Raw genomic sequence first — 20,170 nt, forward strand, 5'->3', positions numbered from 1 at the left:
CTCCAAGCCCTTACTTGTTTATTTTTTTCTCAACTGATAGTGGTACAAAAACACAATTCGCAAGATGAAATTCAGTCTTGAAAAAAGATACTTAGGTCAAACTTGCCATTTACAAGAATCCAAGTGATGTAGTTTTGAAAAGCTACAGCTCATACGAAAACACTTAAAATGACCATTTTTTCACTGTCCACAGTGAAGAAAAGTTAATATATCTTAGATTTTTTTTAAATAAACAAATTTGAAATAAACAAATAAACTTAATTTCTGAGCTCTGAAAGGTAATTGCAATTCACATGCCAAATTTCATCAAAATCAAACATTGTGATGAAAAGGCCATTTCCTGAATTACAATAATTAGCCCGCAAAGTATCTTCAGAAAAAAACAAAACTGCAGCTTGTAAGTGTACCTGCTGGGACTAAGAGACCAGCAAAACAAAAATATTAAGCTGTGTGACTGGCAGACTTAAAAGATGATGCTAGTCAAAATGATACATTTAAACATTCTTCAGATGCTTTTGCTTAATTATTTGCATCTTTCCTTGCCATGATACAGTTTTAAAAGTAGTCTCTCAGAAACTCAAAACTATACTAACCTCCTTTGTCATGTTTGTCACAATCCTTCTACAAAAGCAGTTAGCCTGCTAGTAGCTTGGGACTGACCAGGACTGAGGGGGTAATAAGAGAGGCAAATGTACAAAAAAAGTAAGTTTTTATTCCACAATAGCAAAAAATAAAGTCCAGAGTCAAAACGCTTCTAATTGTGAAAATGCAAAGCAGAAAAATATAAGAATGTTTTCATTAGTCAAGAACGAAAGTCGGAGGTTCGAAGGTGATTGGATACCGTCGTATTTCCGACCGTAAACGATGCCAACTGGTGATCCGGCAGCATTATTCCCATGACCCGCCAGGCAGCCAACCAGGAAACCAAAGCCTTTTGGTTCCGGGGGAGTATGGTTGCAAATGTGAAACTTAAAGGAATTGACGGAAGGGCACCACCAGGAGTGGAGCCTGCGACTTAATTTGACTCAACATGGGAAACCTCACCCGGCCTGGACACGGAGAGGAATGACAGATTGATAGCTCTTTCTCGTGGGCGGCACGGTGGCGCAGTGGGTAGCGCTGCTGCCTCGCAGTTGGGACACCTGGGGACCTGGGTTCGATTCCCGGGTCCTCCCTGCGTGGAGTTTGCATGTTCTCCCCGTGTCTGCATGGGTTTCCTCCGGGCGCTCCGGTTTCCTCCCACAGTCCAAAGACATGCAGGTTAGGTGGATTGGCGATTCTAAATTGGCCCTAGTGTGTGCTTGGTGTGTGGGTGTGTGTGTGTGTGTGTGTCCTGCGGTAGGTTGGCACCCTGCCCAGGATTGGTTCCTGCCTTGTGCCCTGTGTTGGCTGGGATTGGCTCCAGCAGACCCCCGTGACCCTGTGCTCGGATTCAGCGGGTTGGAAAATGGATGGATGGATAGCTCTTTCTCGATTCTGTGGGTGGTGGTGCATGGCCGTTCTTAGTTGGTGGATCGATTTGTCTGGTTAATTCCAATAACGAACGAGACTCCATCCATCCATTGTCTAACCCACTGAATCCGAACACAGGGTCACGGGGGGTCTGCTGGAGCCAATCCCAGCCAACACAGGGCACAAGGCAAGAACCAATCCCGGGCAGGGTGCCAACCCACCGCAGGACACACACAAAAAACACACCAAGCACACACTAGGGCCAATTTAGAATCGCCAATCCACCTAACCTGCATGTCTTTGGACTGTGGGAGGAAACCCACGCAGACACGGGGAGAACATGCAAACTCCACGCAGGGAGGACCCGGGAAGTGTACCCGGGTCTCCTAACTGCAAGGCAGCAGAGCTACCACTGCGCCACCGTGCCGCCACGAACGAGACTCCCACCTGCTAAATAGTTACGCAACCCCCGAGTGGTCGGCGTCCAACTTCTCAGGCACTTGAGATTGACCAATAACAGGTCTGTGATGCCCTTAGATGTCTGGGGCTGCACGCGCACTACACTGAATGGATCAACGTGTGTCTACCCGGCACAGAGAGGTGTGGGTAAGCCGTTGAACCCCATTCGTGATGGGGACCGGGGCTTGCAATTGTTCCCCACAAACGAGGAATTCCCAGTAAGTACAGGTCATAAGATCGCACTGATTAAAAGTCCCTGCTCTTTGTACACACCGCCCATCACTACTACCGATTGGATGGGATTGGGACAGGAACAGTACCATACCAATTGTATTCTTGGGCCTCCCTGGCCACATAAGTAAAAACAGAATGCATACAACAACACAGAGGCTCTTACCCTGATGTTTACTCAGTCACTTTCAGTTCAGGTAAGGGTATCAGCAGCCAAAAAAAAAAACCAAAAACAAAACTAGACCCATGCCATAAATACAAGTCCTCAAAAAAAAAAAAAAAAAAAAATCTCAGGAGCTGTGTTTGGTTCTTAGGAGCCTCAAGCTGCGCCTTAACATCAACCAACTGTTCAGCCACCAGGCACCTCTTAGCCTGGCTCACCTCGCACCCCCAACCTCTTTCTCTCAGAAATCTCCGCTCAATCATCAAAAACTTTCCCTCTTATGGCCACAACTGCACTTATAAAGGGGTCTCAATTCCCCTGGTTAACTTGCCTGCACACAGGGAGACACTATTTCGGTCCTGCAGGGGAAATCACACACCTCGAACAAAAATCAAAATATCCAACAACAAAATAAACATATTTAAACACTAAATAACAGTGTTTTTTAATTGTTAATTTAATTGTTAATTGTTAGGTTTAAAACAATTAAACCTAACCTTGTGGTTACTAAAACAATAAAAAAAAAGAAAACACTATGGGGTATATCTACGTCTAAACCAAAATGGACTACCCTGTAGTTGTCTTTCTGCTTTCTTACTTTCAGCCCCCCTTTAGAACACCAGCCGGTAAACTTGGAATACTACACGCGAGGCTCATAGCTGAAAAGAATGCCTGAATATCTGAAAAAACCAAGAAAGAAACAACCTGCCAGTCCAAAACCTTGATAAATATGTTTGCTAGCTGTAAACATCCTTACATATCTTGCTGTTCAATATCCGTCTGCACTGTACCGTGTTAGCGTCCCGGTGATGCTATACCGTCACAATGTTTGCCCTGAGAAAGCCAAGTCAAAATATTGTATTTTTTCTAAAACAAAATATGTTAATACGTTTAACAGAAACATGTAAATGCCAAGATATCAACATAAATACAGTAGGAAAAGTATGTTTAGTTTACACTGCTGTTCTAATGCAGATTTAGTACGTGTCCTTCGTATATGTTTTGAGACAGTCACCAATGCACAGCTCGATGTTGCCATCAGGACAATTGAAGTGTGTTTCTTTGCGCACTTTTCTTATAATAGGTTTTCTATTATAAGAGGGGTAGAATGTTAGCCCAAATTCCTTGTTTTATTGTTGTAGGCTATTATAGTGCAAGTACGAGTGACAATTGCTACATTGTGAACAGTGCTTTTTTGCCTTTCTTCTTGATCTCAATTATTTTGCCATTCTGGCAAGCAGCTACTTGCACCATGGTAAACCTTCAAGTGACCGAATTCACCAGACATATCATGGTGGTTCGGTTATTTGGTTCTGTATGTGTCAGTTTCATTTTCCACATGAATGTCTGATGACTAATTCATATTGTCATCACTATCACTTGATTTAACTAATGATTCAGTTTGTTTATTCTAAAACTGGCTTCACAACTTCTTGTTTACATATCATTGTACCTGGGTGGAACGCTGTGCACCACTCATTAATATTAATAAGTTACCTTAGAGTGTTAGAACACACTGAAATATTTGTGGTTTTTACAGCATTATTTTATTTCATCCAATAGATGACAGAAGATTACTGTCTCGAGTTATTCAGGCTTAACACTTCGAGTAGATCACCACACATCACCCTATGTCTGTCTCAGGAATCTGCCATAGTTCAGGCTTCTTTATAGACAAATCTGTGGAACTGCCTATTTAATTGGAACCATCCATAGAAGTAGTTAAGTAGGACCTAACAAAGGCAACTGCTGAAAAAGAATATTCAGAGTCACTGTGTTAAATTTAGGCTGAAAGAGCCACAACATATAGCTCTGTACATGTCTACAAGCAAGCTGTAAGCCTCATTCTCTGTCCTGAATGTATTTGCCACCATGCTTTTATGATGCAAGCTTTTGTCATGTCATATATCCAATTGATGCTAAGGAGAATTCAATAAAGGACCTATACTAAAAATTAAGCCGTAATTTTTGCTGAACTTTTCTGGAAAATTGTTACAATAAAAATATTAATAGGCTATCACAATATTAGAAGCAATATTAGAAGCCGAATCATAAGTGTCTGCTTAATTTGTTTATAATGCAAGTTTCTCATAACTACATTGATGATGGGCGATAATATAATTTCAAGATGTGTTTTGCAGGCAGTATAACTGGTGCCAAAAAACCAAGGAAGTCATATACATGAACTGACAACAGACAGAATAGATAACAGGCTTATCTTGTACCTTTATCTGAAATATCCATTTCAGTGCACTTCTGGAGACCCAGGGCACATTCTGTTGGAAACAAACTATGGCTTAAGTCTAAATCCTTTTGCTCAACAGCTCTTTCTTCTTCAGGAATTGGCAATAACTATGTTCTGCTGTTACTCGCCCACATTACCAATTCATTCTTATAAAAGGCTTCTTATTCTACAAGATTCTTAGGCCCTCTTGTATGCACTGGTATTTTGAGATCTATTTTCAATGATGTTTAGGTTGGGGGACTGTGAGAGCCATGGCAAAACCGTCAGCTTGTACTCCTGAGGTATTCCATTGTAGATTGTGAGGTATGTTTTGAATCATCTTGTTGTAGGGCCCATCCTCTTTTTAACTTTTTCACAGATGGTGTGATGTTTGCTTCCAGAATTTTCTGGTATTTATTTGAATCCATTCTTTCCTCTACCAATGCCAACCTTTGACACTGGCTGCAACACAAGCCAAAAGCATGACTGATCCACCCCGTGCTTAATAGTTGGAGAGGTGCTTTTTTCCCATGAATTGGCACCCTTTTTTCTCCAAACATACCTTTGCACATTGTGGCTGAAAAGTCCTATTTTGACTTGCTGCTGGGATGCAGGAAAGCATTTCTTCTGCTGACTCTACCGTGAAGGTCATATTTGTTCAGGCACTGCTGCATAGCAAAATAGTGCACCACCATTCCAGAGTCTGATTTGCATGTCATCACAATTAATTATTCCAAGACTTCCTCCTCGACCAGAATCTCTAGATTTATGAAGGAATGTATATCCATCGGCGGCACGGTGGCACAGTGGTAGCACTGCTGCTTCGCAATTAAGAGACCCGGGTTCACTTCCCGGGTCCTCCCTGCGTGGAGTTTGCATGTTCTCCCCGTGCCTGCATGGGTTTCCTCCGGGTACTCCGATTTCCTCCCAAAGTCCAAAGACATGCAGGTTAGGTGCATTGGCGATTCTAAATTGTCCCTAGTGTGTGTGTGTGTGTGTGTGTGTGTGTGTGTGCGCGCGCCCTGCGGTGGGCTGGCACCCTTCCTGGGGTTTGTTTCTTGCTTTGCACCCTGTGTTGGCTGGGATTGGCTCTAGCAGACCCCCATGACCCTGTAGTTAGGATATAGCGGGTTGGATAATGGATGGATGGATGTATATCCATCTGGTGACATCTCAGCTAACTGGGGAGCAGTGTCAGATTTACTAAGCCAGGTTTCAGTAAGAAGACAAAATCAGATTTTGTACTTAATATAATTTCAATTACCAAAACAGCTTTACTTCCAAGAAAGTGTTTATTAAGCAGCATTTAAAACTGAATAGTTCTTGCTGAAATGGTCATATATTTTTTGTTTTAACTTGAACTAAGTTACTATTACGTGTGCCCTGGTGCAGGGTCTCGTTTTATCTCTTGGTCTAATTATACTCCTTATTTTTTGGTTATCAAATAGTTTAAGGTTTGCATCATGACTAAATTTATTGGATACCCCACAACAGGTATTATGGGTAACAGCTTCAAGATGACAGGTGGGATAAACAACAGCCTGTGATTTAAGATCACAATAGATGGTGCTCTGATCAGTCCGCCAGTCAGTTTTGCTGTCATATTCTGGGATAATACAAAAGATCCCCTCCAGTTAGGATAAAGAGCATCTCTTTTGAAAAATCCAGGCCTTTCCCAAAAATCATCCCATTTGTTCACAAAGGCTGTGCTTTTATTTGCACACTAGGTTTGTAGCCAGCAGTGAAGGGGACGTAATCTGCTATAAATCACATTCCCTCTATTTAATCTTGGTAAGGGGCCAGATTCGATTAAATTCCGACATTTTCTTTTAGCTTTGATGCATTGAGAGATGAAGTTCCCCTTTAATACCTCAGATTGCTATAAATAAATATCATTAGTGCCATCATGCAGCAATAAGGTAGATACTTCATCATCTGCAACATGATCCAGTTGGGCCTCTATTTAAGAAATCTTTGCTCCTGGGAGGCATTTCACATTAACTGCTGGTTTAACATAGTTTGGTATTCTAACATTCCACACTATGGAATCGCCAATTATAAGCACTTTATTTTTCTCGGGACCAACAGGTGTGCTGCAGAGTGCGTTGAACCTGTTCTGGGTCCAAATTGGTAACCTCTGTGCCAAGGGACTATATTTTGGCTTCTTAGACCCCCTGTCTCACTATTACCCACTCGCCCTGTGGCTGAATCAACACTGCTGATTTCGGCCGAGCACTGACTGCAGTGAGACCTGGAAAGTCTGAAACCAAATTATCTAAACAAACCAAGTCGATACAGATTTCAGTTTGCCTAATGTCTGTCAAGTTCCTAACGCGGTCCTCCAATTTGCGAATTTTCCCGATCAACTCTAAATTAACTAAGCACTTTTGGCGGTTGAATCTGTCTGTATTGTCATCCGGAAAACCTAAACTGTATATACTGCAGTACATACAACATATAAACATGTCTTCGACTGGCAGAGAACAGATGGAACTTACGTTTAGCGTTGAATTAATCTTTCTCCCTTGGTGCTTTCCGCATTCACCTGAATGCCTAGGAGACTGTTGGGTTTAGGCTTTCACTGCCTGCTGGGCGATCGACTTTGACTTCTCACTGTTGGTTACTTTTCCTTGTCGGATGTCAGATTTACTCCAGGTGAACTTAGCTGAAGATTTCATTAGTTTTTAGTTTTTTTTTTTCTGGTGTTTGTAAAGAGCTATATGGTGGTATGAATCACCACTGCGCTGTGGTTTCGCTCGCTGTTGCTCTGCTTTCTTATCTTAGGGTGTCAAGGCTTAGGGGCTGTTTTAAAAAAAAAAAAAAAAAAAAACAGGGCCTATTAAAGCACATTGTGGCACTCCATGTGTGATTTTAGGTTATACAAGAAAAATAAGTTGTTGTTGTTGTTGTAATGCACAAGTGAGACAGTGTCTGAAATACTATGCAGGTCACCACGCTACAAAAGAAACATAGTAGATGTTATGCAATGAAGAGCAACAAATTGCTTTCCTGGAATGAAGTTCATGTCCTACTGTGACACATTGAAAAAACAAGTTAATGAGAAGTGCATTCAAAGCAGAATCCACAAAGAAATACTTCTCAAAAATGGGTCTGGTAATCTCTGACAAATTAGCATGTCACATAATCAAAACAAACATCTTTACAGCTTTTTAAAAGTATTTAAGTGTGATTGTGGGACAGTTTAGCTGTGATTTTAAGCCCATATGTCATATTATACAACTTCTATTGTGATTTTCAGTCATAGCCAATCCGTGACGAGCACAGAAGTCCAATAACAAAACACCACTCGGGTTCAGATCGGGGGGGCCATTCCTCCCAATCACGCCCTTCCAGGTCTCACTGTCATTGCCCACGTGAGCATTGAAGTCTCCCAGCAGTACGAGGGAGTCCCCAGAAGGTATGCCCTCTAGCACCCCCTCCAGGGACTCCAAAAAGGGTGGGTACTCCGAACTGCTGTTTGGTGCATACACACAAACAACAGTTAGGACCCGTCCCCCCACCCGAAGGCGGAGCGAGGCTACCCTCTCGTCCATCGGGGTAAACCCCAATGTACAGGCTCCAAGTCGGGGGGCAATAAGTATGCCCACACCAGCTCGGCACCTCTCACCGGGGGCAACTCCAGAGTGGTACAGAGTCCAACCTCTCTCAAGGAGATTGGTTCCAGAGTCCAAGCTGTGCGTCGAGGTGAGCCCGACTATATCTAGCCAGAACTTCTCAACCTCGCGCACAAGCTCAGGCTCCTTCCCCTTCAGAGAGGTGACATTCCACGTCCCAAGAGCCACCTTCTGTAGCCGAGGATCGGACCGCCAAGGTCCTCGCCTTCGGCCACCACCCAACTCACACTGCACCCGACCTCCTTGGCCCCTCCCATAGGTGGTGAGCCCATGGGAAGGGGGACCCACGTTGCCTCTTCGGGCTGTGCCCGGCTGAGCCCCATGGGTGCAAGCCCGGCCACCAGGCGCTCGCCATCGAGCCCCACCTCCAGGCCTGGCTCCAGAGTGGGGCCCTGGTGACCCGCGTCCGGGCGAGGGAAAACGCCTTCCAAATTTTTTATTCGTCATAGGAGGTTATATTGAACCGCACTTTGTCTCATCCCTCACCTAGGACCAGTTACCAGGGGCATAAAGCCCCGGACAACAGAGCTCCTAGGATCATTGGGACACGCAAACCCCTCCACCACGATAAGGTGGCAGTTCGAGGAGGGGAATAAGGAGCTTGTGTATTTTGAAACTCACAAATAGAATAAAGGCTCATCATTCTGACACCTCATGTTTTATGTACTAAAACAGAATGGAAAAAAAGGAGGAAAAGAGCAGAGATAGCAGCTGAATGAACCATAGCTATTACCATTTCCTACAGTTTCAGCTCCAGCAGGCAGCACAAGGGCTATGGAGAGAAGCTTGTCTGTCTGATGTCTTGTGTTTTACTTACAATAACAGAACTGAAAAAAGAAGTAAAGGGCTGAGATTGCTGCTGAACCCCTTACAGCTGTTAACCCTTTATTTAGCACTGCTTCAGTCAGGCAGCACGCAATAGGCTGTCTGAAAAAGAGATGAGCATGTTTGCACTTGAACATTGGTACTGGGTTGGTAAATGTGACATGGGCTGCGATTTTAAGGCATGTAAATCGACATGGTGCAGCAGCAAGATCTGCAACTGAAGGTAGCAAGTCTGCCATACCCCACAAGAAAATGTTATGCAATGTGCCATTCGCATAACTAAATACATCATTGAGTGAACAGTTTTCTGTTATCTGCAAAAACACTTGTGTTCCTGTCAAGGTTGTTATAGTTTTGCCTTTTTATATTAGTTTTTATTTCTATATTTTTTCTGACCTTACTTGGAAATTCAGATTAGTTTTAGTTTTCCTTCATCGTGTATTTTTAGTTTTAGTTTAGTTTTCATTTCACAAAGGCATATCAATTTTATTTTTATATATGTTAGTTTCAGGTTTAGTAATTATGGCATGGAGCGCCTACGGAGTTAGTTTTGTGTCACAATCAAACAGAACTGTACACTTAACAGATTTGGATATGAGTTTAACGTAAAGCTTACTACACTAAAAACAAGCATAATCAAAAATAGACACCGAATATGAACAATTTTACACAATTTTATAATTTTTAAATTATTTTCTCATGAAAATCACAGGGGCTTAGGAAGAATAGGGCTCTTAGACTTGAATGAGTATGCAGACCCCACCTGGCTGTATTGAGGGAAACAAAGAACAACAAGCGTGTAGTGTCAAGGTTAGGGGCAGTGAGTCTTGAATAGACCACCATAAAGGACAGTAAACCCATAATAAGCAGAGCAAGAGCAGGTAATGGGAGTACGGACAGGCATAAAACAACAGAGACAGCATTTGAGATTAAGAACAACATATACATTATCTAAACCTGTTTATCCAGAGTAGGATTGCAGGAAATCTGGAGCCTACAGCAGCAGGTTTGGATGCAAGGCAGGAAAAATCCCTGGTATGCAGTATGTATGATAAGGCTGATGTTAAGAACTAAAAGAATATGATATTTCAACTATCTATTTTGAGAGAGAAAAACATTGAAAATATAATTCTACTAATGGATTACTTTCACAATATCAGGTATTTTGAGTTGTGAATATGAACTAAAAAAGATAAATTAATAAATATGGAATAAATACAAAATCCCATTAGTATGATTAGTTTTTCATCTCTTGTCAGACTCTCTACCTTTGTTTGTATTGCTTCATTGTTAAACGATGTTATTAAAGCAAAAGTGATTGGTCAGCAACAATATGCTCATCTTGTATGATGACCCAGTCAGTCTCTCGATCAGTGCCGTTTTATTTTCAAAAACTGGGAGTGCTCTCCCCTCGACTTTCTTGTATACTCAGATATGGGGATGGATATTTGAGGAGTAAACTGCAAGACAATGATTATATTTTTATATTATGTACTGTACATTAAGGAACCATCAACAACAAATCCAATTAATAATATATTGAACAATTATTATAAAAGTAAAGTTGAATAAATCAAACTCTGCAGCTGTATAAATAAAAAAAAAAATTGAGTATGTGTTCAGGTAAAGTACCACTTCCGGGTGATGGATTTGGCCCAAAAGTTAATACAGATCTATAATTGTGGTGTAACAACCACATGCCGAATTTCATCCATCTATCTAGTTGCGTTTTTCAGTTATCGTATTTACACACACACACATAGACGCGCTCGCGCGTACTCACACAATTCCAAAAAACAGTATTGTTGGACACTGGTTAGTCTATAACGTCAAGATTCATCAAAATATCGAAGTCGAATTTTTTCATGATTACTATACTTTCTCTATACTTCGTATATGAGAAAGTAAAAACGATTTCTCCTATGCGAAGTGACAGGTGAATTGCTGTCAACAAAAAGCAGACACCTGAGAAATAAACTGAAACATTACTCACTCGTGATTTTTCTGTCCATATGGTAAAAGTTTTCTTGACCATCACATTCTGATTTCAGCCTTTTGAATTACATCTTGATATACAACAAGCACAAAGAAAGGCGGCACACAAATCGCTTTCTATTTCTCACACTTTACGCACCCGCACTTGGCTTGCTCTGTCACCGCAAATGCTGTGTGAACAGCCGCCCTCCGTCACCAGCCGCCTTTCACTGGATGAATATATGCAGGCGGCTCGTGGTGGATGACTTTCTGTTTTAGAGTTAAAATTTACAAGGGTTAAAGACTAACGGCAAGAATATTTATTCAAATGCGAAAACTACAAATATTTTACTAAATTATTATTTTATTTCAGTTAGTCTTTCCAGCTACTTTAATAGTTTTTGTTTAGTTTTAGTTTTTCATTTCAGTTTTGTTATTTTATTTCAGTTTGCGAAAAAAAATTTTAATAATTGTTTCAGTTTTGATTTTAGTTTTCATTAACTATAATTAACCTTGGTTCCTATGTGCATACATTCATCAGTAGGTATATTGCGAAATGTATAGTTATAAGTACATGCTATTATTTTCTGGTGGTGCTTTAAAAAGAGTTAGTTTTGAGATGGTTTTAGTATGCTTTTGGCAAAAAGATGTAATATTTCATTGTGTTGAATTTGATTTTTCAGACCAATATTATTACAGAGAGTAATACAACAACTCTGCAGTTGCCCGTTGATGTGCATTGATTTCCTGTAATGCTCAGGGCCTCTTTTTATTATACAACCATTCTAGAACACAGTTCCTTTTGTATCCTTCTGCCTCGGAAAGGCATATAATATTAATATGAAGCTGCTCTTCATAGTCATTTTATGTCTTCTCCATTCTGACCAATAGTATAGGGTATCAGCATTCTGACCACTAGGTTTAGAAACACTTTTTTTTTTTTAAATTATCAGGTCATAAGGCTATTCATATCTATAAGTATGCATGATTTGGGTATGTTATATTTTCCTTTTGTGTGTAGTGTGTGATATTTTGTTCATTAGCTCTTGTTAGTGTAATGCTATTGTCACTAGTCCGAGGGAAAGATGCAAGTAATAATCTCATTGTACTGTATACAAATGACAACAAACTTTGTGTGTTACTAGCAATTATCACTAGCCATACAGGAAATAATTGAATCTATTTAATAACTGTAGCTTTAGACTTATTTTTAGAGCTACTATATAGTGTTTTTGCTACTATTGAGCATTTATCATATTACTCTCTACTTTAGAAATCTGAAACTATTTTGGACACAACCTCGCTGATTCGGTGCTGTGTACAGAATGCCGTGGGGATGCTTAGAGACAAATTTGAGGGATCCAGCCGAAGCACAAAACGTGTACAGATTCTGCTGGAGCTGTTAGGAGGTAACAAAGAAAATGAAGGTAAGAGACTAAAATTTTAAAATTCTGCAAATCTTTTTAGAGAGGCTTCATAATTTTGAATAGTATATGTATGAGCTTTCTAGAAAGCCCACCTGACTGGGTAATTAATGAGTATATGTAGTGTATGCTGATTATAGGCAGTGCACAGTTAAGGATCCAGACTTTTAAAATTTGATTGTACTGTTGCTTCTCAGAAGGAGACATTTGAGGATTTTAGAGTACTATGTAATCTCATGACAATATACCTGAATATAACCGAACCAAAACTTTTGCCTTTACTGGCTTCTTTCTTTACATATTGTACATATTTATGTTAATGAACTAATTTTAAAGACCTAACCATTCTAGCATAGTTTTTCCTTTCTTAATTTTAAATGTGCCTATTGTATGTTTTTGTCAGTCTTTGTATACTTTCGGGTTCTGGTTACCTTTTGAGGCACTTAAAAATTACTAGTATTGTGTTATAGATGGCAGGGTCTTAAAGTATTCATCCAAAGCACTAAACAGACAAGACATTTAGAAAATAATATTTGCCAAAAAAGACATATAATTAAACAAAAAGAATTCAATGCTGTTCAGTGCTGAATATTTAAAAATATAGATCTTTAGATTTTAGCATAAAGCATCTCACTGTTGATTTGCCTTTAAACTTTAATTTTGTCATTTTGTTAGCTTTGCTGTTTCAGGAACCTTTCTTTGTGTGCCTATCTATATGTTCTTACATGGCAGTATTATATCCTGCACTTGGGTACATTGTTACTGGATGATCATGTATAGTTCCCAAATCTGACTTTTTCTGTTAAGCTCATTCTCTGCATTCATGGAGGCACTTTTTATTCATTCTGTAATAATGACATGAAAAATGCAGACATTATTCAGAAGTTGTTCTGCCAGAGGGGTGGTAAATATTGCAAGGGCATAAGGACAGAGAAGGAAATGGATTTGGGAGTTGATAAAACGAGTCAGACAGATGGCAAAAGTCAAAACCTAAAGGGTGAAAACTTGAATGCCAAGCCTAAAGTGCTTATCAAAACATCTAATCAAAATCCTGTTAAGAAAGTTCTTTAAATCTTTCAAGCAAACTGAAAAGCACATTCAAAGTTTAAATTGTATCAGTAATCTTGGATAAGATGGATGTCTGCAACACAGACATTTATAATGATTGAGATAACAATGTCACAACTTGCAAAGTTCTGGGTGTCATTTTATAGCACAACAATGCCAAGCCACAAAATGGTTTTACGTGACAAGAAAAACAAAATAAGATGAGAAAAAAATCTTGCATGTGACCTTTTTGATGCATAATGAAACTTTTACATAACCACTTCTGACTTGTAGTTCACTCAGTGTGCCTTGGAATCCAGCATCCTAATTATCTTTTTGATTTTTCATATCTAAACTCTTAAAAACAGTAATGAGTACACTTCAACTTTCAAATCATTTGCACAAGTCTTAATTTCTATCTCCAGACAATTTATTGTTTGATTGAATTTAATATTTATACCGCCTAGTATACTCAGCTAAAGTTTAAGTTTAACCCAGATCTATCTGCAGGAGCATAACTAGAGGGACTTCTGTTACTACATCTAATTTAGTAGTGTACTGCAAATGTAGCAGGTCAGGCTGGGGAGCATGCACCAATACAACGCGTTGCTGCATCCACCACACGATGAAACAGTACAGGGTCCTGGTTGGCAACCCCCCAGGCAGACACACGGTCCAGTCCCACCTTCCAAAAATGACTCTCCATCTGCCACAGCCAGGTGTTACTTGGGCGACCCCTTGGCCTGTTCCAGCCACTCAGATCCTCAACAATGATGGTCCTGCAAGCCACTCGGATCCTCAACAATGATAGTCCTGCAAGCCGGATTACCCTCTGTGAATCGTGCCACGTGGCTTTAGTGCCGTAACAGACACTCCCTCATAATGCAGGTAATGTGCCTCATTCAGGACTCCGTGAGCAACTGCTCATTCGACACAAAGTCAAACCAGCGGTACCCAAGGATTCTCTGAAGAGACACAGTACCAAAGGCGTCCAGTCTTGTCTCCCAACTATATAGCAAGACAGGAAGCACCAGGACTCTAAAGACTTGGACCTTCATCCTTTTCCATAGATATGAGAAGCGCAACATGCCCCTTTTCAGCAACCTCATGTCCCCCCCATGCTGTCCTAATCGGTCTACTGACTTCATAGGAAGAGTCACCAGAGAAAAGAATGTCACTGCCGAGGTAATTAAACCTCTCAACTCTCTCCGTAGACAGACACATTGCTGATGGCTGTGCCCAAGAGGTCATTAAAGGCCAGTCTCCTCGCTCAGTCTCTCGAGAGCCCTGGTCAGAGCTTCCATTGACTCCGCAAAGATCACAGCATCCTCAGGAAAGTTAAGATCACTGAATATTTCTTCACCAACAGATGCCCCACAGCTTCTGGACCCCACAACCTTGCCCAACACCCAGTCCATGCAAGCATTGAACAGAATAGGAGCAAGAACACACCCCTGATGAACTCCAGAATCAACTGGGAAAAATACAGGGGTTCAATCTGCACTCTTTACAGCCCTCACAGTACCAGTGTACAGGCCGGCCATAATATCCAGCAACCTTGAGGGGATCCCGCTTACGCTCAATTATCCAAGTCGAATGCTTTACTAAAATCGACAAAGGCTGCAAAAAAACTTCCGATATTCGCATTTGCGCTCCATGAGAACCCTCAGTGCCAGGATTGGGTCGATGGTAGAATTTTTATGCGTAAAACCAGACTGCTCCGGTCACTGGTAGGTGAGCAAGTGATCACGGATCCTATTGAGGACAACCCTTGCAAGGACCTTACCCAGCGCCGAGAGCAGTGTTATCCCACTGTGGTTGCTGCAATTCAGGCGATTACCCTTCCCTGTCTAGATAGGGGCGACAAGTCCCATTTTCTAGTCAGTTGGGATGATGCCAGTCTCCAAAATGGAAGCAATTGCTTGCAATGCCAGGAGGACAGCCTTACCATCAGCCTGGAGAATTTCACCTTGGATACCACAGATCCCTGTAGCCTTCCCTACCCTCAGCTGGTTCACCACCTGTGCAGTCTTAGTGAGATTGGGTGGTTCACTGCCAATTGGAGGATCAGCCTCAAGAACCGTGGACCCAGAGATATCCAGTGCCCTAGCCGGAGGATCAGCTTTAAAACAGCTGCTCAAAGTAGCCAGCCCAGCGCGTCACAACTGCAGTGTCTTCCGTAAAGACCGTTCCATCAGTCACCTTGACTGCGACTCTCCGAGGAACAGATTCGGATGTGCGTAATGCTTCAGTTTCTCTGTAAGCAGGATGTGGGATGCTAGACCGCAGATGGTGTGTCACTTGCTCACAGTCCTTCTCAGTTCCTGGTACAGATAGCAGTTGCCATCAAGCCATGTGCTGCGACTCATCTCGGTGATATCCAGAGTGCCCTGCGAGATGAAACACCTCCTTTCCGTAACACCAACAAAACCCTCAGCAACCTTCAGGGTCTTGTCATGGAAGGTCTCCCACATTACATTAGGATCAGCAGTTGCACCCAAATCCACAAGTTCCTCACACAAACTTCATGCACACTCGTTAGAAACAGCCTGATCTTGTAGTTTGGCCAAGTCCAGCCTCATTTTCCTAGCAGGTGGTAACACAGCTGGATCTTCAGAGTAGCAACAAGTCTGTGGTCAGAATTCACAAACTGTGTACTTCAGTAGACCCTGCAGTTTTGCAAGACCCTCCAGCATCTGCCCACAAGGATGTGATGGATCTCCTTCACCATACCACCAGTTTTGGAGTACCTACCAAGTCCAACAATATGGCTCAGGGTGCTGGAACCAGGATCCAGCGATTCACAGCCCCTGACCTTTTGCAAAGTCAAGGAACATGGAGCCACTTTCACCATGGCCACCAGACCCATAGAGACTGAGACAATCCTCATAGCAAGCCCTGTCAGTGCCAGTGGTTGCATTGAAGTCACCTATGATCAGAGGAGTGTCACCTCGTGGGCACCCATCAACCACCGAGTGAAGTTGCAAATAAAATGTCTCCCTCACCAAGACATAACTCACCGTGGTTGGGGGCATATACCGAGACAACAGACAAGGCACCCAGAGAGTGCCATAATCTGAGTGTCATAATACACTTGTTGAAAGGAGTGACATTGGACACCATCGAAAGAAGCCGATCCACTACAGCAACAGCTACTTCCCTAGATGATCATTATGCCAGAGAGACGAGACATTCCCCACGCCTACCCGGATGGGCCACCTCAAATTGGGATCCAAATGCTGCTGTGCAGTAGACGACGCCTCAGTACCACACCAGTTCTGATCCCCAAAAGACCTGACCCCATTGCCTTTCTGATAGTTTCAACTCTTCCGGGGATGGGGCTCCCAAGGACTTTCCCTGATTCCCTTCATGATGCTAGCAGCCTTCCTATGGCTGGCTGCAGCAGAGCTACTCTTGCGGAGAACAAAAATGAGTCCTTTCTGTCGTGTCACAGCTGTGTGATGTTTTTTTATGGTGGCTGGAGTGCCAATCCTGCCACCGACCTCCATGATTTCCCTGCAAGTTGGAGGACTGCTTACAGGGCTGGATGCAGTTTAATGTTATACCCAGGACAAATGTAGCCAAATTGTATATATTTTTATTTAAATTGTGCATATACTGTAAATTAAAAAGAAACGCTTGCTGGATTTAGTTGGTGTTGTTTAGTTTCTGATATACTTTATAACCATGTATATTCAGTGGACAAGCATTGTATTGACCACTGTAGTCTTTTGGTATAGGCTTGTTATTTCAATTTCTTTTCTGGTAATGAGTGTACAAATAATAAATGAATACAGTTATTTGTATGTCTCAGTGATAACAGCTGTTGTGTATATGTACATTTCCCTAAATATAAACTTAATTCAAGGAAGCAAATGTATAATTTGATTTGACTAATTTTTTGTGTTTGAATTAATAGTCAACCAACCAACAGATTCATTTTTGAACATCTTGAAGAGAAGGCTGCATGGAATGCTGGCTGCGTTGGATGAAGCAGCATTTTCAGCACGTGGCTGGGTTTTCAAGGAAGCATTAAACGTCAATGCACTTCATGAAGGGGGGACATTCAGGTGAGTCTTTAACTCCGTGAAATGGGCATAGAGGTATAGCAGAATAAATTATCCATAATTCTTTTTTCCCCCCATACTTACAAAATTTAAGCACAGGTAATCTCCATACTTCACCAATGTGAAATTGGACAGTTGGACAAATGCTCAAACAGTTTTCTTGGCTAAATATGCTTTAATTATGAAACTTTAACTTAAAATAGACAATTTAGACTTGATTTATATTTCTTCATATTCAATTTCTCATCAGGCATACTTTGTGGAAGCGCATCCAGGCTGTTGTTACTCCTCTCATGGCACAGATTATATCTGTTATTGACAGAGACTGTAATTTGGATTTACTAATTGACAGCAATTCTGACTGCTCTGTTAAGAGGCTCTGGATGGACATATTTGGGGATGAAAAATTACTTTGCATTCGCTGTGAGAGATTTAATGTAAAGTAAGTAGCTCAGAGTTTCATTTCTGTATTTTCCCTTTTAAAATATATTGCTTGACAGGACTTGTTCTACTCTTGCTGTCATTTTAGTTAAAGCTGCTTAACAGTAATAGCCAATATGCTGGATGCTGTTCTGAATTTGACTGCTGTTTATGTCCCTTTCCTCCTGCTTCCCCACCAGTATTTTCTTTAAAGTCTCCTTATGTTCACACTTAATAAAACAGATAATTTAAACTAAAGGAATTAGTAACATTTAAGACTGCATTTTGCTGCCAAACTGAGGCAGACTATGCCGTATCAGTGGCTATATTCTTTCATCTTGTTAGTCCAAAAATGCTTAATTTAAGTAATTACGTTACACATAAACAATATTTCAAATTTACTTTTTGTAAAGTGTTTCATCTTTTAAGGATGTATCCCATTCTTATAAAAATGAAAAATGCCTTGCATGATTTGGCAGAAGGTCTATGCAACATGTTTTAGATGTTAATGAGACTTTGTCACAGTTCGCCATTGTTGAAATGGTTGGTGGAACATCATTTAAGTGTCACTTCTGCAGATCACACTCAAAATTCAAGTAGCCATGATCGTTTTGCTAATTCTTTACAAATTCATCGGGTTTTGAGTCATCTCCTGGCTTGCCAATATCAACATATACTTACTTTTTATCTTTCAGTACTAAGCAGTTTTGAATTGTTTTTCACAATGATTTTTTTTCAATGTTCCCATGTGAAAAGCTACTTTTCATTATCAGCCAATAGAAAAATGTCACTCTTCCCCTTCAGTACACAAAAATGTAATATATATACATTAACTGCTTCTTGATTCCCAATGTAAGACCACCTGAACTAACCACTTTGAATAATTTTATGTCTTTATTATATACTGGTGTATCCAGTGAGTCCATTTAAAACTACAGTTTTGCTGCTTTTATGATAAAATCCTTTATTGCATGACATTTGTGATGATATGGTTCCCATGTGCAGTTGTGGTGGTGTGGTGACTTGTCATCGCCTCTGTTACTTGTGTTGTGGCCCAATACATGGTTCAGTTTTGGAAAGTGTGGATAAAGGGAACTGCTGGGGGTTTGCTGTTTTATATCAGTTTCTTGATGTATTTATTATTGACTCTTTGACCATAATAATAAAAATCACATCACCAAAGAAAAAAAAAAACTATGTATTGACCAGTGGCGGCTGCTAGCTTTTGAAACAGGGGAAGCTCATATTAGGCCTTCATCATAAAATTCATTGTTATTTGTACGTAAAATTCTGCCCTCCGTTCCTTTTGCAGAAAATGGTCTGTGACCCTGTCGTACCAATTGGCTGTCTTTTCCAGGGACTTAACCAGTTTCCTCTCAATGGCCAGGAGAGCAACGTTGCTCAAACGATCTTGGCCCATCGTGTTTCGGGTGTATGACTTGACCCGTTTTAAACAGGAGAAGCTCCTCTCTACACCTGCTGATGTAGCGCCAATTGTTGCCACTAACGACAACAGCTTGTATAGCTGAGGCATTGCACTATCCAACTCCATGTCTTTAAAAAACACCAAGAAATCACACAGCTTACCCCTGCTCCCCTATAAGTCATGATCTGAATATAGTGCTTGAAGTTCAGATCTCAGTCTCCCTGAGTCAAAGAAATGGCCATAACTTTTCAGCACACTTTCAAATGCCTCCTCTGGAAACACTTGTCTCGTTTCATCAAATTTCCCTGGATTGACTAATTCTAAGAAGCTCATGCTTTCCAAATTTGAAAAACGCTGAGAAATCTGCTCCATGAGATTGTCTAGGATGGCCATGTACAAATTTCTGTAGCGGTCCTGTGGATCCTTTAATTGTGACAGAGGGTGCTTTCTAATAGGTTCTTCTTGAGGGTCTGATGTGGGATTTGCTGCTTTTGCATAAACTGCTTGATAAGCCTCCTCTGACCTCTTCTCCTTGACAAAAGCAAGGAGAGACCCAATTCTTTTTTTGCAGTAAAGAACATCCATAGCCCTTTGCTGGACAATATCAAAGACAACATCTGTCTCAGAGAATATTTGTTCATATGTGTACAATATGAACACAAACTCAAAATCCTCCAGTTTCATTATGAAGCCTTTGGCAGCATCTAATGTGTCATCATCCATGCTCTCATCCTGGGTAATCTTGTCAAAAGTCTGCAGGAGGCCATCATAATTGTTTGCCACAGTGCTCACTATCCGTGATGTGAAATTCCATCGAGTAGGC

General features: G+C 41.1%; 1 protein-coding gene across 1 annotated transcript in view; it reads left to right on the plus strand.

The window, feature by feature from the left end:
* The window catches only part of LOC114643479 (E3 ubiquitin-protein ligase rnf213-alpha-like), a 367,913-nt gene that overhangs the window by 222,476 nt on the left and 125,267 nt on the right, over positions 1-20,170 (plus strand). The window contains 3 exon segments of the mRNA XM_051918940.1: positions 12,237-12,390; positions 17,354-17,504; positions 17,752-17,943. Coding sequence (XP_051774900.1) covers positions 12,237-12,390; positions 17,354-17,504; positions 17,752-17,943 — 497 coding nt within the window.

This window comes from Erpetoichthys calabaricus, chromosome 14 (genome assembly GCF_900747795.2).
Source record: "Erpetoichthys calabaricus chromosome 14, fErpCal1.3, whole genome shotgun sequence".
Taxonomy (NCBI): Eukaryota; Metazoa; Chordata; class Cladistia; order Polypteriformes; family Polypteridae; genus Erpetoichthys; species Erpetoichthys calabaricus.